Raw genomic sequence first — 27,560 nt, forward strand, 5'->3', positions numbered from 1 at the left:
AGCTATGCACATAGCAATAAAGTATTTTTAAATTGATGTTTTGTTGCGCACAGTAGAGTAGGTAACCATTTTTGGTTCCAGGTAGAACTAATTTGGGTTCAATGTAGAACCCTTGGTGGAAAGGGTTCTACATGGAACCAAAAATGGTTCTACCTGGAACCAAATGGGTTCTACTTGGAACCAAAGGGGTTCTACCTGGAACCAAAAGGGCTCCTTCAAAGGGTTCTACTGTGGAAACAGCCGAAGAACCCTTTTTGGCTCTAGATAGCACCTTTTTTTCTAAGAGTGTACATGAGTCATAAACATACAGTGTGCAACGTGAACTTATTGACTTATTCTGGTCAACAAGCCCATCAATCTGACCTATATTCCACTGTGTAATCACATACAGTAGATGGCTTTGAACAAGAAAAAACTAGACTTTAAAAAGAGCAGACTTCAAGGCTACAACAGAGAGAGCTGCTGTTTCATATCAGCCCAAGACAAATGGCCTTGTCTTCTTCCCCTTTATTAAGAATCCCCTCCTTATCGTTTAATTCTAACGTTAAAATGATTAACTCTGAATGAGGAGCGATGTGTTCTTCTGCCTGTTTCAGAAACAAGAGTGACAGGCAGCCAGCAAGGCAGAAATAGTTTCCCCCTTTATTTATTTAGTTCTCCCCACCCATTCACTTAGTGTGTGCAGCATTCTGGGAAAATAAGAATTGCTCCTTCGGTTAATTTAGCTGTCAACAGTCACTGTAAATGTTCCCCATCCAAAACGTGTGTATTGAGTGTTTGTAAACACAGTCATTACTAACAATGCTGGTCTTTTCTAGATGGTTTATTGTGTGCTTTCTATGCTAATTACAAAGTCGCAGCTGATGTGCTATCAGTACCGAGTAATTATTGTATCATACACACATATCTAATTCATTACCAGCACCTACCAGCAGGCCTTTGGAGTCCTTCTCCAATGTGTAAATAAGTATCAGCCAATAGCAGGACACAGGCAAGCACACTAATTAAATGACGACCAGCTGACGTTGCTGTCCTTGCTTACTTGAGTTGTGTGTACCCGCTAGCTCAATAAGTGTTTCTGTACCTTTAGGGAAGAATTACGGAGGTGAGGACAAACAGCTTGGTAATATTTCCTTCTGGGCTGCGGATAGATGTGGTTGGCAGCACCATGCCTCTCGCCTCTCACACTCTCCTTAGCCTCGCCCGCCACCACACATCCATTTAGCAATATCCCGCCACTCATTTCCCTGCGATGCGAGGTCTTTCACTTGGAAAAGAGCAATATACGGACGGTACTGATGCGGATAGAACGTTTTAAAGGCTCAACAAATGAAATTGAATTAGAAATCAAATCAGAAAAAAGAAGCCCTGGTTGCATATTAGGGACTGACTGCCTGCCTGCCTGACTGACTGACTGACTGCCTGCCTGCCTGCCTGCCTGCCTGCCTGCTTCGAGGTGGATTTGTGGTGGTGTGGCCAGTGGATCAGAGATTGTCAGGTCTCAGACCTTTACTGTACATGGATACAGAGGGGTGATGCAGGTGTTCTTTACATGGAGCAGGTCTGGCCTGGCCTATTGCTATACAAGGCCTACTGGAGGGGTTTCCATGCCAATAGTGGACTCCTGTTCACCAGTTCTTGTATAACCTATTTCATGGACTTATAGTTACCAGCTTGCAAGTTACTATTTATTACCATATTATTGTTTTATATCTGTATACACATACAGATCATTATATTTACTGTATATTCACACACAGATCATTATATTTACTGTATATTCACACACAGATCATTACACACACATCATTATATATACTGTATATACACATACAGATCATTATTTATACTGTATATACACATACAGATCATCATATATACTGTATATACACATACAGATCATTACACACACTCACATCATTACACACACATCATTATATATACTGTATATACACATACAGATCATTATATATACTGTATATACACATACAGATCATCATATATACTGTATATACACATACAGATCATTATATATACTGTATATACACATACAGATCATTATATATACTGTATATACACATACAGATCATTACACACACATCATTATATATACTGTATATACACATACAGATCATTATATATACTGTATATACACATACAGATCATTATATATACTGTATATACACATACAGATCATCATATATACTGTATATACACATACAGATCATTATATATACTGTATATACACATACAGATCATTATATATACTGTATATACACATACAGATCATTACACACACATCATTATATATACTGTATATACACATACAGATCATTATATATACTGTATATACACATACAGATCATTATATATACTGTATATACACATGCAGATCATCATATGTACTGTATATACACATACAGATCATTATATATACTGTATATACACATAGAGATCATTATATACACTGTATATACACATACAGATCATTATATATACTGTATATACACATAGAGATCATTATATACACTGTATATACACATACACATCATTATATATACTGTAAATACACATACAGATCATTACACACACATCATTATATATACTGTATATACACATACAGATCATTATATATACTGTATATACACATACAGATCATTATATATACTGTGTATACACATACAGATCATTACACACACACTCACATCATTACACACACATCATTATATAAACTGAATATACACATACACATGCAAATGCACACACACACACACACACACACACACACACACACACACACACACACACACACACACACACACACACACACACACACACACACACACACACACACCTTCTCCACTCCTCTCAGTCTCCAGACCCCATACCTCTGTCAGATTTAGGAAACCTCCCAACCTCTTTGAAGCCAGATTGGTTATCTCATCTGACTGCATGTCCCTCCCTCCCTCCCTCCCTCCCTCCCTCCCTCCCTCCCTCCCTCCCTCCCTCCCTCCCTCCCTCCCTCCCTCCCTCCCTATTCATCGATCCCTCTCTCTCTCTCTCTCCCTCCCTCCCTATTCATCCATCCATCCATCCCTCTCTCTCCCTCTCCCTCCCTCCCTATTCATCCCTCCCTCCCTATTCATGAATCCATCCCTCCCTCCCTCTCTCCCTATTCATCCATCCATCCATCATCAATCCTCTAACTCACTCTCACTCTCTTTTCACTCTCTTTTTCTCCTTCCCTCCATTCCATTGGTGCCATGTTTCTTTCTTTCTCTTTATTTCCCTCACTCCCCTCTCTCCCCTCTCCCCTCACCTCTCTCCCCTCTCGTCCCTCTCACCTCCCCCTCTCCCTTTGCCACTCTCACCTCTCCCTTCTCCCCTCTCCCTTCTCACCTCCTCCCTCTCCCCTCTCCCCTCGCCTCTCTCCCCTCTCACCTCTCGCTTCTCTCCCCTCTCACCTCTCTCCCCTCGCCTCTTTCCCCTGTCCCCTCACCCCTCTCCCCTTTCCCCTGTCCCAGTCCATATTGTAATTTGAACTTCTGGGATCTATCAGGACATGTACATCTGTTTGGGATTATTCTTCAGTGAGACAGACAACATTTTCAACATATACCTGTAAATCTTTGTAGTGATTTCTCATCTTGTTTTTCAGACTGTCATCACCTTGTTACTTATCAGCTAGTGATGTGGCTAGGAGGAGCATAGGAATGCTACCAATGGTTTATTCCCCAGGAGGAAAGTGTGTGTGTGTGTGTATGTGTGTGTGTGCATGCGTGTGTGTGTACCGTAATGTGGCTTCCCTCCCCACTGTTCCAGGATTATACCAATGTGATCCAACTAACAGAGACAATAAGTGAATCTGGACACGCTACGTGCTGAGTTATTCCCTGCAGGAACGGCTCCATGATTGATGTGATGTTCATGCCGCATGGCGATAACCCCTGTCCTATGACATTGAATGGAGGACTTTCTCTGAATTCTGAATGCCCTCCACTGCAATGTGATATTATGAGGGAGACAGAACAATTGCATAAAACAAAAAGCAAAAAACGAAAGCACTGAGTCACATAGACACATTTTTATATACTCAATCCATACTCTCAGTTATTTTTAATTCGCCAATCGTATTTATATTTCTGCTCAATTACCTTCTGTGACATAATATGCTAAATGTGTAGATGTGCAAAGGCATGGTAAAGTCAGCTGTTTGTTTGTTACATAACCAATGTGCCCTTGAACGGTGCCTCTGCCAGCCTGCCTCTGGCTAGAAGGAGTCATCTATTCTAGAGGCTCCATGTCACACCAACAGATGTGAGCCCTTCTGTGCCATTCTCTGGTCCTCTACGTCAGGAGTTCTTAAACTTTTTCAGCTCAAGATCCAAATAAGAAATGGACCGTTCTCCCGTGACCCAAATCATTCTCCAACGACCCAAATTAAGATGAAATACTGTGTGATTATAGACGCATTCTGATAACTTGCGACCCACATGCCCAGGGCCCACTTTGGGCCCAGGCCCATAGTTTAAGAAACCCTGCTCTACATCAATCTCTACCACCAAGGACAAGGTCACTAAACTGCAAACCATTTATCGTGTCATACTGTACATACTGTATGCATGAGAACATGGGAAAGGTGATGGCATGATATCTAATGAAGCACAATATATGGAGGGTGACTTTGAACGACCCATTTATCACAATGTTCCACCAACATCTCCGCAACCAGCTGACTTCAGCAGTGTTGGAAATCTCCACCAACAGCAGTCTTAGACAGCGTTGGAAATCTCCACCAACAGCAGTCTTAGACAGCGTTGGAAATCTCCACCAACAGCAGTCTTAGACAGCGTTGGAAATCTCCACCAACAGCAGTCTTAGACAGTGTTGGAAATCTCCACCAACAGCAGTCTTAGACAGCGTTGGAAATCTCCACCAACAGCAGTCTTAGACAGTGTTGGAAATCTCCACCAACAGCAGTCTTAGACAGCGTTGGAAATCTCCACCAACAGCAGTCTTAGACAGCGTTGGAAATCTCCACAAACAGCAGTCTTAGACAGCGTTGGAAATCTCCACCAACAGCAGTCTTGGAAATCTTCACAAACAGCAGTCTTAGACAGCGTTGGAAATCTCCACAAACAGCAGTCTTAGACAGTGTTGGAAATCTCCACCAACAGCAGTCTTGGAAATCTTCACAAACAGCAGTCTTAGACAGTGTTGGCCATGTAGTATATCAAACCACAGCTTGGTCATGAATGATCCCATCCCTCCACTGTCTCCTGAATGACATCTCAGCCCTGCCCACTGATGTGGTAGTGACCCGGAAGTTACTTCAACCTGGGATCACTGGCTAGCTCAGAATAACAGTAAGCCCACACCTACGCTGACATTAACAAGAAGTCAAGGAACGCTCTCAATCTGCAGACAATCATTTCATTCCAGGAAGACAAATAGTCTGACCGACTAGCAGACACAGCCAAGCTTGAGCATGACTCATTGCAGAGAGCCAACAGAAGAGGGTGTAAAATATGTTTTCCAGCAGGAAGGAAGAAAGTGGAAGTTAGGTCTTGAATGTCTTGCCAGCTGCCACCGGGAACCTGTGAAGAGAGCAGAGAAGACGCAACACCAGATGTAACACATTTCACCAACCACACTAACCCTGGATGCCAACCCAACTGCAACATGTGTCATAGTTAGGGCCATGTGTTTTGGTTAATCATGTCAGAAGCCTAAGGAGCTCTCAGTCTCAGAGCAGCATAGCAGGATGTAATTTAGGACATTGCGTTTCCGCTGCCTAACCTTTGCAGAAAGTGAGAGAAAGTGAAGTAGGAAGCTGAATAGAGAGAGACTGAATGAGAACGTAGACTTCACATCAATGACCTGAGGACCAATTTAGCCAGAGGCTCTTTGTGCTGCAACAGATCAGTCCTTTCTCTGAGTGGGTCCTGATGAGCTCTTTAAAGGTATGGAAGGAGAGAAGGAGGAGAGGAGGAGAGGAAGAGAGGAGGAGAGGTAGAGAGGAGGAGAGGAAGAGAGGAAGAGAGGAGGAGAGATAGAGTGGGAGGAAAGGTAGAGGGGAGGAGAGGTAGAGAGGAAGAGCAGTAGAGGGGGAGGAGAGGTAGAGAGGAGGAGCGATAGAAAGGAGGAGAGGTAGAGAGGAGGAGAGGTAGAGAGGAAGAGAGGTAGAGAGGAGGAGAGGTAGAGAGGAGGAGAACACTTGAAAAACCGGCTGCTCTCCGAGTCTCAGCCTTATTACCATGTACAGTGAGGGAAAAAAGTATCTGATCCCCTGCTGATTTTGTACGTTTGCCCACTGACAAAGAAATGATCAGTCTATAATTTTAATGGTAGGTTTATTTGAACAGTGAGAGACAGAATAACAACAAACAAATCCAGAAAAACGCATGTCAAAAATGTTATAAATTGATTTGCATTTTAATGAGGGAAATAAGTATTTTACCCCCTCTCAATCAGAAAGATTTCTGGCTCCCAGGTGTCTTTTATACAGGTAACGAGATGAGATTATGAGCACACCCTTAAAGGGAGTGCTCCTAATCTCAGTTTGTTACCTGTATAAAAGACACCTATCCACAGAAGCAATCAATCAATCAGATTCCAAACTCTCCACCATGGCCAAGACTAAAGAGCTCTCCAAGGACGTTAGGGACAAGATTGTGGATGGAATGGGCTACAAGACCATCGCCAAGCAGCTTGGTGAGAAGGTGACAACAGTTGGTGCGATTATTCGCAAATGGAAGAAACACAAAAGAACTGTCAATCTCCCTCGGCCTGGGGCTCCATACAAGATCTCACCTCGTGGAGTTGCAATGATCATGAGAACGGTGAGGAATCAGCCCAGAACTACACGGGAGGATCTTGTCAATGATCCCAAGGCAGCTGTGACCATAGTCACCAAGAAAACAATTGGTAACACACTACGCCGTGAAGGACTGAAATCCTGCAGCGCCCACAAGGTCCCCCTGCTCAAGAAAGCACATATACATGCCCGTCTGAAGTTTGCCAATGAACATCTGAATGATTCAGAGGACAACTGGGTGAAAGTGTTGTGGTCAGATGAGACCAAAATGGAGCTCTTTGGCATCAACTCAACTCGTCGTGTTTGGAGGAGGAGGAATGCTGCCTATGACCCCAAGAACATCATCCCCACCGTCAAACATGGAGGTGGAAACATTATGCTTTGGGGGTGTTTTTCTGCGAAGGGGACAGGACAACTTCACTGCATCAAAGGGACGATGGACGGGGCCATGTACCGTCAAATCTTGGGTGAGAACCTCCTTCCCTCAGCCAGGGCATTGAAAATAGGTCGTGGATGGGTATTCCAGCATGACAATGACCCAAAACACACAGCCAAGGCAACAAAGGAGTGGCTCAAGAAGAAGCACATTAAGGTCCTGGAGTGGCCTAGCCAGTCTCCAGACCTTAATCCCATAGAAAATCTGTGAAGGGAGCTGAAGGTTCAAGTTGCCAAAAGTCAGCCTCGAAACCTTAATGACTTGGAGAAGAACTGCAAAGAGGAGTGGGACAAAATCCCTCCTGAGATGTATGCAAACCTGGTGGCCAACTACAAGAAACGTCTGACCTCTGTGATTGCCAACAAGGCTTTTGCCACCAAGTACTAAGTCATGTTTTGCAGAGGGGTCAAATACTTTTTTCCCTCATTAAAATGCAAATCAATTTATAACATTTTTGACATGCGTTTTTCTGGATTTGTTTGTTGTTGTTCTGTCTCTCACTGTTCAAATAAACCTACCATTAATATTATAGATTGATCATTTCTTTGTCAGTGGGCAAACGTACAAAATCAGCAGAGAATCAAATACTTTTTCCCTCACTGTATGATCTTAATTTGATCACCATGTGTTGCAGGAGAACTTTCCAGGAAATGTAAAATGTGTAGTGTATTTTAAAAAATACTTCTGAAGTTTGTAATTTCCCCTTTGAAATGTCATACTTGATTTTCCTTTATGAAAAATGTATCAACCCCTACAAAAATGTCCATGAATTATAATCACATAATTCACATTTCCTGTTGCTGCAGGATTGTTTTCCTGCTGTAGCAAACTGGCTCAAATTAAGATCCTACATGTGTATATGGTTGTTTTGATCCTGTCATGCACTTATCATGTTATAAAGTCATGGCTTCGTGATTTTCTTATATAACACCATGGCTTGGAATCACTCCATACAGCGCTAACATGATTACATGGTCACTGTGGTTCCCTGCACCAGAGCAGCACACCTCTCTCTTCAAACTGTAGCCCTCTAGGTGTTCCAAGCTAGAGAGAGGTCTCGGGGGAATGTCTGAAGTGTCAGAGCATGGAACAAGTGATTGATCTGTGCCCCCTCCTTCTCCGCCCCCCTTCTCTCGCTCTCGCTCTCGCTCTCTCTCTGTCTTTCTTTTCATCTTGTGTTTTCTGTTTCATCTCAAAGTGTTTGCTGTATAGATTACAGCAGGTAGGGGTCCTGTTATCCAGTCTTTCTCCTACTAGATTACAGCAGGTAGGGGTCCTGTCTTCCTCTCTTTCTCCTACTAGATTACAGCAGGTAGGGGTCCTGTCCTCAAGTCTTTCTCCTACTAGATTACAGCAGGTAGTTGTTCTGTCCTCTAATCTTTCTCCTCCTATTCTTTCTCCTACTAGATTACAGCAGGTAGGGTTCCTGTCTTCCTCTCTTTCTCCTACTAGATTACAGCAGGTAGGGGTCCTGTCCTCCAGTCTTTCTCCTACTAGATTACAGCAGGTAGGGGTCCTGTCTTCCTCTCTTTCTCCTACTAGATTACAGCAGGTAGGGGTCCTGTCCTCAAGTCTTTCTCCTACTAGATTACAGCAGGTAGTTGTTCTATCCTCTAATCTTTCTCCTCCTATTCTTTCTCCTACTAGATTACAGCAGGTAGGGGTCCTGTCCTCCAGTCTTTCTCCTACTAGATTTGGTATTTGGTATTTTATTAGGATCCCCATTAGCTGTTGCGAAAGCCGGAGCTACTCTTCCTGGAGTCCACACAAAGCATGAAACATGACATAATACAGAACATTAATACAGTCGTGGCCAAACGTTTTGAGAATGACACAAATATTAATTTCCCCAAAGTTTGCTGCTTCAGTGTCTTTAGATATTTTTTTCAGATGTTACTATGGAATACTGAAGTATAATTACAAGCATTTCATAAGTGTCAAAGGCTTTTATTGACAATTATATGAAGTTGATGCAAAGAGTCAATATTTGCTGTGTTGACCCTTCTTTTTCAAGACCTCTGCAATCCGCCCTGGCATGCTTTCAATTAACTTCTGGGCCACATGCTGACTGATGGCAGCCCATTCTTGCATAATCAATGCTTGGAGTTTGTCAGAATTTGTGGGGTTTTGTTTGTCCACCCGCCTCTTGAGGATTGACCACAAGTTCTCAATGGGATTGAGGTCTGGGGAGTTTCTTGGCCATGGACCCAAAATATCGATGTTTTGTTCCCCGAGCCACTTAGTTATCAATTTTGCCTTATGGCAAGGTGCTCCATCATGCTGGAAAAGGCATTGTTCATCACCAAACTGTTCCTGGATGGTTGAGAGAAGTTGCTCTCGGAGGATGTGTTGGTACCATTCTTTATTCATGGCTGTGTTCTTAGGCAAAATTGTGAGTGAGCCCACTCCCTTGGCTGAGAAGCAACCCCACACATGAATGGTCTCAGGATGCTTTACTGTTGGCATGACACAGGACTGATGGTAGCACTCACCTTGTCTTCTCCGGACAAGCTTTTTGCCGGATGCCCCAAACAATCGGAAAGGGGATTCATCAGAGAAAATGACTTTACCCCAGTCCTCAGCAGTCCAACCCCTGTACCTTTTGCAGAATATCAGTCTGTCCCTGATGTTTTTCCTGGAGAGAAGTGACTTCTTTGCTGCCCTTCTTGAAACAGGCCATCCTCCAAAAGTCTTCGCCTCACTGTGCATGCAGATGCACTCACACCTGCCTGCTGCCATTCCTGAGCAAGCTCTGTACTGGTGGTACCCCGATCCCGCAGCTGAATCAACTTTAGGAGATGGTCCTGGCGCTTGCTGGACTTTCTTGGGCACCCTGAAGCCTTCTTTACAACAATTGAACCGCTCTCCCTGAAGTTCTTGATGATCCGATAAATGGCTGATTTAGGTGCAATCTTACTGGCAGCAATATCCTTGCCTGTGAAGCCCTTTCTGTGCAAAGCAATGATGGCGGCACGTGTTTCCTTGCAGGTAACCATGGTCGACAGAGGAAAACAATGATTCCAAGCACCACCCTCCTTTTGAAGCTTCCAGTCTGTTATTCTAACTCAATCAGCATGACAGAGTGATCTCCAGCCTTGTCCTTGTCAACATCCACACCTGTGTTAACGAGAGAATCACTGAGATGTCAGCTGGTCCTTTTGTGGCAGGGCTGAAATGCAGTGGAAATGTTTTGGGGGGATTCAGTTCATTTGCATGGCAAAGAGGGACTTTGCAATTAATTGCAATTCATCTGATCACTCTTCTTAACATTCTGGAGTATTTGCAAATTGCCATCATACAAACTGAGGCAGCAGACTTTGTGAAAATGTATATTTGTGTCATTTTCCAAACTTTTGGCCACGACTGTAGACAAGAACAGCTCAAGGACAGAACTACATTTTTTTTTTAAAGGCACACGTAGACTACATATCAATGCAGGTCAAATAGGGGAGAGGCGTTGTGCCGTGAGGTGTTGCTTTATCTGTTTTTTGAAACCAGGTTTGCTGTTTATTTGAGCAATATGAGATGGAACAGAGTTCCATGCAATAATGACTCTATATAATACTGTACGCTTTCTTGAATTTGTTCTGGATTTGGGGACTGTGAAGACCCCTATTGGCATGTCTGGTGGGGTAAGTCTGTTTGTCAGAGCTGTGTGTAAATTGACTATGCAAACAATTTGGGATTTTCAACACATTCATGTTTCTTATAAAAAGAAGAAGTGATACAGTCAGTTTCTCCTCAACTCTCCACCAATCATCAGTCATTTGGGTTTGTGCAGTACATGTTGAGTGCCCTTCTCTATAAGCATGCTGAAAGTCTGTTGTTAATTTGTTTACAGAGAAATACCATTGTATTTGGTCAAACACAATTCTTTCCAACAGTTTGCTAAGAGCTGGCAGGAAGTTTATAGGTCTGCTGTTAGAACCAGTAAAGGCAGCTTTACAAACTTTTGGGTAGTGGAATTACTTTGGCTTCCCTCCAGGCCTGAGGACAAGGACTTTCCTCTAGGCTCAGATTAAAGATATGACAGATAAATCAAATCAAATCAAATTTTATTTGTCACATACACATGGTTAGCAGATGTTAATGCGAGTGTAGCAAAATGCTTGTGCTTCTAGTTCCGACCATGCAGTAATATCTAACAAGTAATCTAACCCAACAATTTCACAACAACTACCTTATACACACAAGTGTAAAGGACTGAATAAGAATATGTACATAAAAATATATGAATGAGCGATGGCCGAACGGCATAGAGACTGAATGCCGTAGATGGTATAGAGTACAGTATATACATATGAGATGAGTAATTTAGGGTATGTAAACATTATATAAAGTGCCATTGTTTAAAGTGGCTAGTGATACATTTCTTACATCAATTTTTCATTATTAAAGTGGCTAGAGATGAGTCAGTATGTTGGCAGCAGCCACTCAATGATAGTGATGGTTGGTTAACAGTCTGATGGCCTTGAGATAGAAGCTGTTTTTCAGTCTCTCGGTCCCCGCTTTGATGCACCTGTACTGACCGCGCCTTCTGGATGATAGTGGGGTGAACAGGCAGTGGCTCGGGTGGTTGTTGTCCTTGATGATCTTTTTGGCCTTCCTGTGATATCGAGTGGTGTAGGTGTCCTGGAGGGCAGCTAGTTTGCCCCCGGTGATGCGCTGTGCAGACCTCACTACCCTCTGGAGAGCCATACGTTTGTGGGCAGAGCAGTTGCCGTACCAGGCGGTGATGCAGCCCGACAGGATGCTCTCGATTGTGCATCTGTAAAAGTTTGTGAGTGTTTTTGGTGACAAGCTAAATTTATTCAGCCTCCTGAGGTTGAAGAGGCGTTGCTGCGCCTTCCTCACCATGCTGTCTGTGTGGGTGGACCATTTCAGTTTGTCTGTGATGTGTACACAGAGGAACTTAAAACTTTGCACCCTCTCCACTACTGTCCCGTCGATGTGGACAGGGGGCTGCTCCCTCTGCTGTTTCCTGAAGTCCACGATCATCTCCTTTGTTTTGTTGACATTGAGTGTGAGGTTATTTTCCTGACACCACACTCCGAGGGCCCTCACCTCCTCCCTGTAGGCCGTCTTGTCGTTGTTGGTAATCAAGCCTACCACTGTAGTGTCGTCTGCAAACTTGATGATGAGTTGGAGGCGTGCATGGCCATGCAGTCATGGGTGAACAGGGAGTACAGGAGAGGGCTCAGAACGCACCCTTGTGGGGCCCCAGTGTTGAGGATCAGCGGGGTGGAGATGTTGTTACCTACCCTCACCACCTGGAGGCGGTCCGTCACGAAGTCCAGGAGCCAGTTGCACAGGGCGGGGTCGAGACCCAGGGTCTCGAGCTTGATGACGAGTTTGGAGGGTACTATGGTGTTAAATGCTGAGCTGTTGTCGATGAACAGCATTCTTTCATAGGTATTCCTCTTGTCCAGATGGGTTAGGGCAGTGTGCAGTGGAATTGCGATTGTGTTGTCTGTGGATCTATTGGGGCGGTAAGCAAATTGGAGTGGGTCTAGGGTGTCAGGTAGGGTGGAGGTGATATGGTCCTTGACTAGTCTCTCAAAGCACTCCATGATGACGGAAGTGAGTGCTACGGGGTGATGGTCATTTAGCTCAGTTACCTTTGCTTTCTTGGGAACAGGAACAATGGTGGCCCTCTTGAAGCATGTGGGAACAGCAGACTGGGATAAGGGTTGATTGAATATGTCCGTAAACAAACCAGCCAGCTGGTCATGCGCATGCTGTGAGGACGTGGCTGGGGATGCCGTCTGGGCCGGCAGCCTTGCGAGGGTTAACACGTTTAAATGTTTTCACTCACGTTGGCTGCAGTGAAGGAGAGCTCGCAGGTTTTGGTTGCGGGCCGTGTCAGTGGCATTGTGTTGTCCTCAAAGCGAGGAAAGAAGTTGTTTAGTTTGTCTGGGAGCAAGACATTGTGGTCCGCAATGGGGCTGGTTTTACTTTTGTAGTCCGTGATTGACTGTAGACCCTGCCACATACCTTTTGTGTCTGAGCCGTTGAATTGCGACTCTACTTTGTCTCTATACTGACGCTTAGCTTGTTTGATTGCCTTGCGGAGGGAATAGCTACACTGTTTGTATTCGGTCATGTTTCCGGTCACCTTGCTCTGATTAACCGCAAGCGTCCACCGAATCAGCATATTCATCAATGTTATTGTCCGACGCTATGCGGAACATATCCCGGTCCACGTGATCGAAGCAATCTTGAAGAGTGGAATCCGATTGTTCGGACCAGCGTTGAACAGACCTGAGCACGGGCGCTTCCTGTTTTAGTTTCTGTCTATAGGCTGGGAGCAACAAAATGGAGTCGTGGTCAGATTTTCTGAAAGGAGGTCGTGGGAGGGTTTTATATGCGTCGCGGAAGTTAGCCCGGGTCGCGCATTCGATATGCTGATAAAATTTAGGGAGCCTTGTTTTCAAATTAGCCTTGTTAAAATCCCCAGCTACAATACATGCAGCCTCAGGATATGTGGTTTCCAATTTACATGGAGTCAAATGTAGTTCTTTCAGGGTCATCAATGTGTCTGATTGGGGCGGGATATAGACGACTGTGATTATGATCGAAGAGATAGGAGAGGCTATAGAGTCAGCTACCATCCTCAGTAGCTTTCAATCTCTGTTGTTAATGCCAAGAGGTTTGTCATTATTGATTGTAAACAATAATCTTTCCATCTCTCCCGCACTTACTTTACAAAATTCTAACTTGCAATGCTTTTCTTTCATTATTTGTTTTTTTATGCATGAATACGATGGCTCACGGTTCGTTGTTGGCATTTCCTTCCTAAATTTGCCCACTTTGCCAATGAAGTAATCATTAAAATAGTTTGCAACATCAAATGGTTTTGTGATGAATAAGCCATCTGATTCGATGAAAGATGGAGTTGAATTTGTCTTTCTCCTACTACAGTAGATAATAGTAGGTAGGGGTCCTGGCTTCCAGTCTTTCTCCTACTAGATTACAGCAGGTAGGGGTCCTGTCTTCCAGTCTTTCTCCTACTAGATTACAGCATGTACGGGTCCTGTTATCCAGTCTTTATCCTACTAGATTACAGCAGGTAGGTGTCCTGTCTTCTAGTCTTTCTCCTACTAGATTACAGCATGTACGGGTCCTGTTATCCAGTCTTTATCCTACTAGATTACAGCAGGTAGGTGTCCTGTCTTCCAGTCTTTCTCCTACTAGATTACAGCATGTACGGGTCCTGTTATCCAGTCTTTATCCTACTAGATTACAGCAGGTAGGTGTCCTGTCTTCCAGTCTTTCTCAAAACAATCATGGTGTACAAGACACCTGTCTGATTGGCGCCTGTCTGAGTGGACTGATCCATTGTGGAGGCCGTGGAGATGGCACAGTTCATCAGTCTAAGAGATGTGCTACTGAAATTGTGTATGGTTATATTATGTAAGAACCATGGTGCAACACAAATCAAAATTATATTATTTTATAACAAATGCGCTTTCTCCCATGTTGGATAGTGGTTACTGTCCTGAAACACATTAGGTCTATAATCAACAGTCTAACTGTTAAATGTGCCTGGCTTTGTAAATCTTCCATTTATATCTACAGAAATAACACAGATCCTGCTTCTGTTGTCTGTTTGACTGTTTGTTTAATAGCCTACTGATTCTGTGAGCAATAAGCCTTACGTGTAACGGTTGTCGTACTGTAGAGAAGACCAAGGCGCAGCGGATTGCGTGCTCAACATCATAATTTATTAAATAATGAGAACACGGAAAAAACAAGAAAATAACGCAAGGACAAACCGACAGTTCTACAGGCTATATAGATACTTACAGCAGTGCAAAATAAATAACTACCCACAAGTGACAAATAAAACACACACCTACTTATAGGACTCCCAATCAGAGGCAACTAGAAACACCTGCCTCCAATTGAGAGTCCAGCACCCAACCTACACATAGAAAAACTAACCTAGAACATACCCATAGAAATACAAACATAAACTAGTGACCAAAAAAACCCGTAATACATAAATCAACTACCCTCTGCCAAGTCCTGACCAAACTACAATAACAAAATATCCTCTATACTGGTCAGGACGTGACAGTACCCCCCCCAAAGGTGCAGACCCCGGATGCACCTACACAAAACACAGAAAACCCCAAAACAAACAGAAAAATCCCCCTAAACTAAAGGGAGGGAAGGGAGGGTGGCTGCCGTCAACGATGGCACTGTGCTACACCCCCCCTCCCCAACCCACCTATATAGGAGGCGGCTCAGGTACGGGACGCGGACTCCGCTCCACCCTCGACGTCGCCCACTTAGGTGGCGCCCCTGGCCGCGCCGGAGGACTGGCGGGCGACTCTGGCGGCGCTGGCCCCCAAGATTCACCAGGCTGGGGAGACATAAAGGAGGCCTGGCCCTGGGCGCAGGCACAGGACTCACCAGGCTGGGGAGACATGAAGGAGACCTGGCCCTGGGCGCAGGCACAGGACTCACCAGGCTGGGGAGACATGAAGGAGGCCTGGCCCTGGGCGCAGGCACAGGACTCACCAGGCTGGGGGGCGGCTCTGGCGGCTCCGGGCAGGCGGGTGGCTCTGGCGGCTCTGGACAGGCGGGCGGCTCTGGCGGCTCCGGACAGGCGGGCGGCTCTGGCGGCGCCGGACAGGCGGGCGGCTCTGGGGGCTCCTGACTGGCGGGCGGCTCTGGCGGCTCCTGGCTGGCGGGTGGCTCTGGCGGCTCCTGACTGGCGGGCGGCTCTGGCGGCTCCTGGCTGGCGGGCGGCTCTGGCGGCGTCCTGGCTGGCGGGCGGCTCTGGCGGCTCCTGGCTGACGCACTAGAAGCTTGATGCGTGGTGCTGGTACTGGACGTGCCAGCCTGGAGACACGCACCTCAGGGCTAGTGCGTGGAGCAGGAAAATCTGGACCGTAGAGGCGTGCTGGCGGTCTTGAGCGCAGGACTGGTATCCACCCGTACTGGCTGGATGCCCACTTTCCCCTGGCACATGCGGGGCACTGGTACTGCGCATACCGGCCTGAAAATACCCGGCCTTGCCACAGCACCCATCACCCCAAAGCACGGGACCTGTCCAGTATGTCTCTGCCCAAAAAGGGTACGGGGAGCTGGCCTGGGGCTCCATCCTCGCCCCGCCAAACTACCCTTGTGCCCCCCCAACTTTTTTTTATATAACTACCCACAAGTGACAAATAAAACACACACCTACTTATAGGACTCCCAATCAGAGGCAACTAGAAACACCTGCCTCCAATTGAGAGTCCAGCACCCAACCTACACATAGAAAAACTAACCTAGAACATACTCATAGAAATACAAACATAAACCAGTGACCAAAAAACCCCGTAATACATAAATCAACTACCCTCTGCCACGTCCTGACCAAACTACAATAACAAAATATCCTCTATACTGGTCAGGACGTGACATTATGCAGCCACATGTCGGATAAACATGTCAGTGTCCGTGTATAGGTGATGAGGAAAAGGAGTCAATCGCAGGACACCGAACTGAGTAAAACATAAGTCATTTACTCAAAATAAAATTTCAGTATACAAAATCCACGCAGGGAAAACAAGAACTACAAACACAACGAACAATACCAACAGTAAAACAATAACGCACAAAACATCATGATGACCAGAGGGTTTAAATAGGGAAGTAATCATAACAAAATGGGAACCAGGTGTGAACAATCAAGACATAACCAATCGACAAAGAAACATGGATCGGTGGCAGCTAGAAAGCCGGTGACGATGACCGCCGAACGCCACCCGAACAAGGAGAGGCACCAACTTCGGCGGAAGTCGTGACAAAACAATTCCACAAATTCGTCTGTTTTTAATCTTTGCTATGCTGTAATAAAGGCTTTACACTTTTTTTCATTAGACCAGCCTCTATGGCATTATTTATAATTTATTTAATGTTGTTTACTCTGTTCCAAATTGAGAGCGCATCCTGTTTAGTCTTAATACTGTAACTTACTGAGGCCTTAGGCTTATATTTCAACACTTATATAGGCTACTGCAATAAATAGGCCTAAACTGCCCCATTTCGTAAATTGCATTCACAAATAAATGTGACTGTTTTTAGTCTTTGCTGTAATAAAGGCTTTACAAGAAAAAAACTAAAATTGTTACAATAGACTACCTATTACGCTTGTAATTTATTTTATGTTGTTTACATTGTTACAAATGGTAAGAAATGTTTTATTGTAATCTAACAGCACCTGTTTGGCACACATAATATGCATGAAGCGCATGCTCCTTACCTTCTTTTTCTTTATCTCCAGTATTTTCCACAACTTGTCAAATTTATTCCACACATCTGAACTCCCCTTTTACCTCCTGAGCAACCAGTAAACATTCCCCCGTATCAAGTTTGTTTGTCACATCCTGTGCATCCATTTTGCTGTCATGCGTTACAGTGTTCAGAGTTTGTTATAACCAATTTATTGATATGATTATAATATGCTATAGGTCAGGCCCTATTAGTCACGTGCATGCGATGCATACATGTGTCACGTAAAGAGAGCAAGGGTTGAGAGAATAGGGAATGTTTTTCCTAAACAAATTAGGAATTTCGGTAACATATCTTTTCAGTCAGAAATGGCTGTAATTATGTTGCAGCAACACGGACAGCACGATACACACTGTTGATGTTCTGTGGTGGACGCTGCAGCAGCGAGGAGAGAGACAACGGGTGCTAGTCACACTTGTTTTTAACACAGCGCAGCAAATCCAGGAGGCATAATCAAATCAATTGCAGTCGGACTCCCTCTAGTCATTTCTGTGTCTTAATTATTTAATGAAACAGTTTGCTTAAAGCATTTTTAGCCGAGGACAGACCTACCTGACACAGATACAGCTTATGTTGTTCCATCACCCCCCATATACACACAAAATAGGCTTTTCCCCACTACACAGAAGCTCAGATGCATGCAGGCATGCTTGTAGACACGTGCACACACACACACACACACACACACACACACACACACACACACACACACACACACACACACACACACACACACACACACACACACACACACACACACACACACACACACACACACACACACACACACACACACACACACACGCACACTGTCAGAGCATCATAACCTACTCAGCGCCTCTCAGAATGAACCAGTGAGGACATTACCCGTCCCACACCCCTACAGTTCCATTAAGAAGTTCACTGGTGCTGTTCTGTTCTCTCTGGAAGTCCCATTAGAGAGAATAAAGCCAGCTCAGATCTCATTCCAGCTTATCCTCACAGACAGTTAAATGGTCACAATGGCAGCTGACAGAGGACCTTTCTGTCTGGAGTGTAAAATAGAGATGAGGATTCAGAGCTCTCTTAGTGTTGATGCACTTAGCTCTTACAGTTAGAGTTGATGCACATTTCCCCCAGAATGGAAATTAATGAACTTATGGACGTAATGGAATGGGTATTTTGCAAAAGGTTTTCCACAATGTGTATCCACAATAGTGTGTTGGTGGGTGTGTGCGTGCATGCACCTGTGTACACTTGCATGCATTTATTGTGATGTGGGTATCTGTATGAATATCTGAGTCTGTTGCTATAATATTCTATGCTCTAGGACAGGGACTTGGACTGTCATCTGGAGGAAGTGAGAGAAGCAGGGCAGAGCTTGCCTGAGACCCAGGTCACTGATTGGCTGATCCAGCTGCTGCTTGGACTCCACTACATGCATAACAGGTTCATACTGTATTTATACTTTTAAAGTCCAAGACTCCATTGGTCAAAAATGAAGAGTACATAAGGGGGAGGTCTAAGAACCACAGGGATCTAAACAAGGATATATTTTGGACTTCAAAGTATCATGATTGCATTGTGCAAGGTTTATTTCTTTATTGTACTCCTGCCTGTCTGCCTGTCTGCTGATATCTGTTTGTCCTGCCTCCTCTGTCCCAGGCGCATCCTCCACAGAGATCTGAAGGCCAAAAATATCTTCCTGAAAAGGAACATAGTTAAAATCGGTGAGTTCCAATGCAGCAGGGGCCCATGGGAGTTTTTTTTGTTTGTTTGAAATCTTTGCTAGTCCTTAAAAGTGCAGGGAGGCTGTGTCACGCCTGTTAAATTCAAAGGCTCTCTCCATATGTCAGCGGCATACAATTACCTACAAAGGTAATGGATGAATACAAAAGTGTTGAAAGTACACACAGTTTATACACAGCACACAGTTTATACACAGCACATCATCTGTAGCCCACTGTGTAAATCACTGTCAGTTGTTTGCTTACAAGATTTAGATCAAATATGTAATTCACTTTAACAAATTAAGACAATAGAACATAATAAGGGCATGCACTTTAATGTGCTAATGGTTCAATTCCAAACAGAAAATGTGCTGATGGTTCAATTCCAAACAGAAAACTGTCTACTTTAATGTGCTAATTGTTCAAATCCAACCCGAAAAAGGCCTACTTTAATGTGCTAATAGTTCAATTCCAAACAGAAAACGTGCTAATGGCTCAATTCCAAACAGAAAACGGTCTACTTTAATGTGCTAATGGTTCAATTCCAAACAGAAAATGTGCTAATGGTTCAATTCCAAACAGAAAACGGTCTACTTTAATGTGCTAATGGTTCAATTCCAAACAGAAAACTGTCTACTTTAATGTGCTAATGGTTCAATTCCAAACAGAAAACTGTCGTTCTTTCCTCTTCCTATGATGACTCATCCTTGTCACTCGAAAGAGGACTGGATAGGTGAAAGCAATATGGCGGACACTTCTTTCAGGCTTTTTATTGTCCTTCTGCATAGTGCTCACACCCATCCTCCTGGTCCTTTCAGATGGGATCAATGAGGGCACAGGAAATAGGAACAGGTTCCAGTTTGGAAATAATCACCACATAATGCTTGATAAATTCATCTGCTTAGTCTAGAGTTAGCATTATTAGGTAATGTATTGTTGCTGTTAATTGTTCTTTGTTTTGTTTCCTACCTTGTGCAAATTGCACTTTACAAATATAATATATTATTATTATAAGTGTTGCTCTTCCTCCGTTCAGGTGATTTTGGGGTGTCCTGTCTGCTGATGGGGTCATGTGACCTGGCCACCACCTTCACGGGCACGCCTTACTACATGAGCCCTGAAGTACTGAACCACCACGGTTACGACTCCAAGTCTGATATCTGGTAGGAAGGTGGAGCAGCACACTGAGGCTCAAAGACAGAAAGGTCAAAGTTAGGTTAAAGTTCAAATGTAAAGAAAGGTAAGGTTAGATAGGTTGAACGGTGAGTGGACATTGACATTTATCTTGATGCTGCACTGTTTGTTTATGTGTGTAGTAACTTTCTTGTCACTTGTAACGCTTGTTTTGTGTTGCGGCAGCCACCACAAGTTTTATTATGTGAATGTTTGTCATGTTTAAAACTTTTAATGAAACAAACACCTTTAGAGCTCTGCGTTTTGAAGATGAGTTCTTTTTTGATTCTCATACCCCTCCGAACCTCAAGAGAGTTGTTGACATCCAGTTTCCTCCGCCGTCTCTCTGCTTCCTGCTAAGGCTACAGGTGCTGAGTTCAGAATGCTGTGTAATGCTGTCACGTATCAAGGCAGACTCTCATTGTGAGATTTGGCTGGCATTTACTGAGAACTTGCTACTCACTTCAAAGCAGTCCAAAAGGAGCATGGCTAAGAGGCACTTTGGATATGGACTGGAATATGTGATGAGTAATGAAGTGTAGAAGAGGGGTAGAAAAGGATTCATGTATAATGATGAATGGAGTCGATCCGGGCGTTGGTATGATCAGCAGGAGAGCATAAAGAACACCTTTAATACCAAGACCGACTATAGATCCCTCATTTTTCACTGCAGTCTGAAGTGCAAGCAAGCATCTACTGAACTCAAAGTTCTTTGAAAACAATGCAACAGTGGTAACTGTTCATGACTTCCTTCAGCACCAGTGCTCCATGGTTTCAAATAATAGTCTTTTTGAGAAGTTATTCATGAAGAAGAATCTGATTTCTTGGAGAAAAATAAGTACAGCCGGTAGAACATAGTACTGAATGGAGACAAAAGCACTGGCAACTCTGCACTATCCCTCCCAGCTGCCAGCAGCTACGTTCCACCCCTGGCCTTCCTTCCTCCCTTCTTTCCCTATTCATCTGTTTTCAAGAGGAAATTACCACTAATCCCAGAGTGGGAGTGGAAAATTGGCTTATTTTATCCGACAGAGAGGAAGAGAGATGGACAGAGAGGAAGAGAACAAGAAGCCAATTGAGGAGATGGTGGTGATCTCAGACACTGATACACAGCCCTCTGGGTAGTCTGTTGCCTCCCACTCCTCACTCCGCAAGGCTCAGCGTCTCTTCCCATAGACCACACTAATGAGAGAGGAAGTGGTCACCTCACGCCTCGACCGCTCTACTGTACCACGCACGGCCCGTTTAGCTGATCTCACAAGGAGGAGAGGGCTCACTGTAGGAAACAAGTAAAGACAGGAAGTGGGAGATGGACTTTAAGGGTTAGAAAGAGTACGAGGATTAGAGCAACAAATAGAGTCACAACTCTGTTAGGTCACAATGAGACAATGACTGGTGATAGATGTTTGAAATCCCTGTAATACATGGATGTCCACTCCTCTTCCCAATCCCTTCTTCTTATTTTACATCAAATAATACAATTATTACTTGATATAAAAACAATGGAACATTTGATATGGAAAATAAGATGGAGGCTTCCAGGGAAATGTAGATGATATTGTTTGTTTATCCTCCGTTATGGTATCTGAATACATTCATATTCATTGTAGAATCACTCTGTCCATTTATATTACTTGCATTGTTGTTCTGGTGAACTGTGTGGCAGGATGCAATAAAACAAGAGATTAAGAGAGAGTGATATTAAAGACAAAGAGGTGGACGATTGACAAATAATACCTTTAACTCTCTAACTTCCATCTGCTTCCTGTCATCGTTTGGTTATCTCTCTAATCCATCAAGAGTAATAACGGGAGCTAGTATATTCATTCACATATGTCTGGCGGGCTATTATTATTCTCCCATCTAATCTGTTTATTCATGGCCACTTTCCTTTGATGCCAAACAACCTGCAGGAGAAGGGAGCTTTATTACACCTCAATAGAAGATCTGTACAGTTCCATTACCAGATGTGTTAATGTTCTCACTTCTTACAGATCTGTTTAGAGTCCTTGTGGGGTATTAGTCATATTGGAAATATGAGACGACATTGATTTATTGATTCAATTACACAGTAGATCAGAGTGTCAGGTCGCACTACCCTTCCAAGGGCAGGTAATGAATATGGAATGGAATGACAGTTTTGATCCAGTAGGTGACCTTATCACTGCTCAGATGGATGGGGACCTCAAAGGTTACCTCAACTGGCACCGACTGTTCCATACGACTGGACTTCAGGTCAGGACCAGTGGATCCTGGTGCAGTTGTATCCTTAACCAATGCAGGTGTACCCAGAGGGGTCGATGATATCACTACCAGTGTGAACTGTGTTGGCTGATTTTGTGTGTGTGTGTGTGTGTGTGTGTGTGTGTGTGTGTGTGTGTGTGTGTGTGTGTGTGTGTGTGTGTGTGTGTGTGTGTGTGTGTGTGTGTGTGTGTGTGTGTGTGTGTGTGTGTGTGTGTGTGTGTGTGTGTGTGTGTGTGTGTGTGTGTTTCAGGGCCCTAGGCTGTATCCTGTATGAGATGTGTTGCCTCTCACACGCCTTTGAAGGACACAACTTCTTGTCAGTTGTGATGAAGATAGTGGAGGGAGAAACCCCCAGACTGACAGCCAGTTACTCTCTGGAGCTCAACACACTCATGCAAAGGTGAGAAGGTATTAGCTGGAGAATGTAAGGGTCAACTCAGTAACACATAGTAACACAGAGTTCATACCTCTCACATTGTGCTTCAAAGTGTACAAAAGGATAATACAGGATAAAGAGTTTCTTACCCTCCTTCAAACCCTAACACTTAACTTAGCTTCAAACCCTAACCCTTAACTTATCCAGAACCATGTGCTATGTCTCTTTTAGGATGCTGGAGAAAACCCCGTCATCCAGGCTCTCTGCTGCAGAAGCTCTGAAGACAAAATTCATTGAGGACAGTATGCAGGTTAGACCTATCCTGGAAACATAACACATATCACAGCAATATAAATACTTCCTAAAGCTGATTGATTGGTTGATTGATTGGGGTGGCTCCAAAGGTCAAATGGGCAGAGCTATGGTACCAGAATCACAGACTAATCAAACCTACTGGCTGGTTGGATTTACTCAATGCTAAATTGACTTCCTGTCATAGTTCACTTTTTTCCACAGCACATTTTCTGTGTTCATAACCTTTTCTACCATGACAGGTTAGAAAGTCAGTATTTCATCTGTCGTCCACATTCTTATTGACAATTCCCCCCCCCCCCCACACACACACACACACACACACACACACACACACACACACACACACACACACACACACACACACACACACACACACACACACACACACACACACACACACACACACACTCAGACAGGAAAATGAAGCTCACTAAGCTCATGTGAGATGTCAAATAATGTACTGTATCTGACAAGCATGTACGGTGCCTTCGGAAAGTATTCAGACTACTTGACTTTTTCCACATTTTGTTAGGTTACAGCCTTATTCTAAAATGTATTACATAATTTTTCCCCCCTTCATCAATCTACACACAATACCCCATAATGACAAAGCAAAAATATGTTTTTAGACATTTTTGCTAATTTATAAAAAATAAAAAACTGAAATATCACATTTACATAAGTATTCAGACCATTTACTCAGTACTTTGTTGAAGCACCTTTGGCAGTGATTACAGCCTCGAGTCTTCTTGGGATGACACTACAAGCTTGGCACACCTGTATTTGGGGAGTTTCTCCTTTTTCTCTGCAGATCCTCTCAAGTTCTGTCAGGTTGGATGGGGAACGTTGCTGCACAGCTATTTTCAGGTCTCTCTAGAGATGTGCGATTGGGTTCAAGTCTGGGCTCTGGCTGGGCCACTCAAGGACATTCAGAGACTTGTCCCAAAGCCACTCCTACGTTGTCTTGGCTGTGTGCTTAAGGTTGTTGTCCTGTTGGGAGGTGAACTTTCTCCCCAGTCTGAGGTCCTGAGTGCCCTGGAACAGGTTTTCATCAAGGATCTCTCTGTATTTTGCTCATTTCATCTCTGCCTTGATCTTGACTAGTCTCCCAGTCCTTGCCGCTGAAAAACATCCCCACTGCATGATGCTGCCACCATCATGCTTCACCGTAGGGATGGTGCCAGGTTTCCTCCAGACGTGATACTTGGCATTCAGGTCAAAGAGTTGTTTTCATCAGACCAGAGAATGTTGTTTCTCATGGTCTGAGAGTCTTTAGGTGCCTTTTGTCAAACTCCAAGTGGCTGTCATGTGCCTTTTACTGAGGTGTGGCTTTCGTATGGCCACTCTACCATAGAGGCCTGATTGGTGGAGTGCTGCAGAAATGGTTGTCCTTCTGGAAGGTTCTCCCATCTCCACAGAGGAACTCTAGAGCTCTGTCAGAGTGACCATTTGGTTCTTGGTCACCTCCCTGACCAAGGCCCTTCTTCCCCGATTGTTCTTGGGGACCTTCAATGCTGCAGAGATTTTTTGGTACTCTTCCCCAGATCTGTGCCTCGACACAATCCTGTCTTGGAGCTCTACGGACAATTCCTTCGACCTCATGGCTTGGTTTTTGCTCTGACATGCACTGTCAACTGTGGAACCTTATATAGACAGGTTTATGCCTTTCCAAATCATGTCCGATCAATTGAATTTCACCAATGTGGGCTCCAATCAAGTTATAGAAACATCTCAAGGATGATCAATGGAAACAGGATGCACCTGAGCTCAATTTAGAGTCTCATAGCAAAGGGTCTGAATACTTATGTAAATAAGGTATTTCTGTTTTAGTTTTTTTTCATTATGGAGTATTGTGTGTAGATTGCTGAAGTTGTTTCTTTTTAATCCATTTTAGAATAAGGCTGTAACTTAACAAAATGTTGAAAAAGTCAAGGGGTCTGAATACTTTCGAAGGCACCGTATGTAAATGTACACATTACATGGATACACATCTGGTGGTCTGTGTTTAGTTTCTGCCTTGTGCAGTATGGTAACCTGACTGGACATGATGTATTCTGTTGAGCTTTCTTTCTGTCAGCACTGCATTTTTTTGTATTGCATTTCTCTCTAGCACCAATGGCTGAATGTACATGTAAAGTATATGTATAAGTATATGATGTGGCTATCCCCTTTTATGTCTGTATGCTAGCCTGACTGTTGTCTCCTTCTCAGTAAACATGGTAATTGGTGTTTCCTGGCTGTTCTGTGTTCACATAAAACACAATGGTTCTTTGATGTCTCTTGTTTTATCTCCTCCTCCTCCATATCTTCTCCATCTCTCCCTCCAGCTCCTCCATCTCTCCCTCCTCCATATCTCCTCCATCTCTCCTCCTGCATCTCTCCCTCCATCTCTCCCTCCTTCATATCTCCTCCATATCTCCTCCATCTCTCTCCCTCCATCTCTCCTCCTCCATCTCTCCCTCCATCTCTCCTCCCTCCTCCTCTTCCTTCTCCTCCTCCTCCTCCATCTCTCCCTCCTCATCTCTCCCTCCTCCATCTCTCCTCATCTGTCTCTCCCCCTCCTCCTCCTCCATCTCTCTTCCTCCATCTCTCCTCCATCTCTCCTCTCTCCTCCTCTTCCTCCTCCTCCATCTTTCCCTCCTCCATCTCTTCTCCTCCTCCATCTCGCACTCCGCTTCCTCCATCTCTCCTCCTCCATCTCTCCTCCTCCATCTCTCCTCTTCCATCTCTCCCTCTGCTTCCTCCATTTCTCCCTCCATCTCTCCCTCTGCTTCCTCCATCTCTCCCTCCATCACCTCTCCTCCTCCATCTCTCCCTCTGCTTCCTCCATCTCTCCCTCCATCATCTCTCCTCCTCCATCTCTCCTCCCTCCTCCTCTCCCTCCTCCATCTCTCCTCCTCCATCTCTCCTCCCACCTCCTCTCCCTCCTCCATCTCTCCTCCTCCTTCTCTCCCCCCTACTCCATCTCTCCACCTCCATCTCTCCCCCTCCTCCTCCTCATCCATCTCTCCCTCTATTTGTATTCAGGGTGTGGCGTGACTGGTGTTATTTGTCCATGACAAGTTTCTTCTATTGTCCTGTGAATCTTCTCCCTCCCTCCCTCTCCCTCCCCCTCTCCCTCTCCCCCCAGTGGTTTACCCTCCATGTCCCTCTTTACTCTTGTTGACAGATTTCAGTGAGAGAATGAGGGACATAGAGATAGGGCACCACCCTCTATTATTCCGAAAGCACAGAGTTTCGAAAGAGAGGAAGAGGGAGAAAGAGAGAGGGAAAGAGAGGAAGAGAGAGGGAAAGACAGGAAGTGAGAGGAAATGAGAGGAAGAGAGAGGAAGAGAGAGGGAAAGAGTTGAAGAGAGAGAGAGAGAAAGAGAGCGAGGGAGGTAAACATATCAACGATGGTGAAGTAAGACAGGGATATACTAGTCTGTTAGTAATAAAGCAATAATATTGATAATGTTAACCTTTATCTCGCTCTTTCTTTTCTCTCTCTTTTTCTCTGTCTCACTCACTCTCTACAGATCTTAAAACACAAGTTCTGTAGTCTGACGCTGAGAGACAAGACATCGGCGGGAGAAAGAGACGCAGCACAGATATTGAAAGCGGTGTAAGGACATGCTCTATATTCTGTATGGTTTGTCTGTGGTTTGGGTTAGAAGGAAGAGGGAGAACTAAAACCACTATCATCCTCAGACATGAAGAATGAACACTGGCTCCTCAGTTTAGAGCTACGTGGCTGCAGTTACACACCAGTATCATCCTCAGACATGAAGAATGAACACTGGCTCCTCAGTTTAGAGCTACGTGGCTGCAGTTACACACCAGTATCATCCTCAGACATGAAGAATGAACACTGGCTCCTCAGTTTAGAGCTACGTGGCTGCAGTTACACACCAGTATCATCCTCAGACATGAAGAATGAACACTGGCTCCTCAGTTTAGAGCTACGTGGCTGCAGTTACACACCAGTATCATCCTCAGACATGAAGAATGAACACTGGCTCCTCAGTTTAGAGCTACGTGGCTGCAGTTACACACCAGTATCATCCTCAGACATGAAGAATGAACACTGGCTCCTCAGTTTAGAGCTACGTGGCTGCAGTTACACACCACTATCATCCTCAGACATGAAGAATGAACACTGGCTCCTTAGCTTAGCGCAATGTGGCTGCATCGGGACAGAGGGATTTTTAAGCATTTACCCAA

At 44.4% G+C, this 27,560-nt stretch overlaps 1 protein-coding gene across 1 annotated transcript in view; it reads left to right on the forward strand.

Moving 5' to 3' along the window:
* The window catches only part of LOC106574086 (serine/threonine-protein kinase Nek11), a 40,943-nt gene that overhangs the window by 4,944 nt on the left and 8,439 nt on the right, over window positions 1-27,560 (forward strand). Inside the window, exons 2-8 of the mRNA XM_082968594.1 lie at window positions 8,901-8,910; window positions 18,850-18,968; window positions 19,185-19,249; window positions 20,286-20,412; window positions 22,917-23,066; window positions 23,274-23,352; window positions 26,876-26,961. Of these exons, the coding sequence (XP_082824720.1) occupies window positions 8,901-8,910; window positions 18,850-18,968; window positions 19,185-19,249; window positions 20,286-20,412; window positions 22,917-23,066; window positions 23,274-23,352; window positions 26,876-26,961 (636 nt within the window). The remainder of the gene's footprint in view (window positions 1-8,900; window positions 8,911-18,849; window positions 18,969-19,184; window positions 19,250-20,285; window positions 20,413-22,916; window positions 23,067-23,273; window positions 23,353-26,875; window positions 26,962-27,560) is intronic.

This window comes from Salmo salar, chromosome 02, assembly GCF_965601325.2.
Source record: "Salmo salar chromosome 02, fSalSal1, whole genome shotgun sequence".
Classification (NCBI taxonomy): domain Eukaryota; kingdom Metazoa; phylum Chordata; class Actinopteri; order Salmoniformes; family Salmonidae; genus Salmo; species Salmo salar.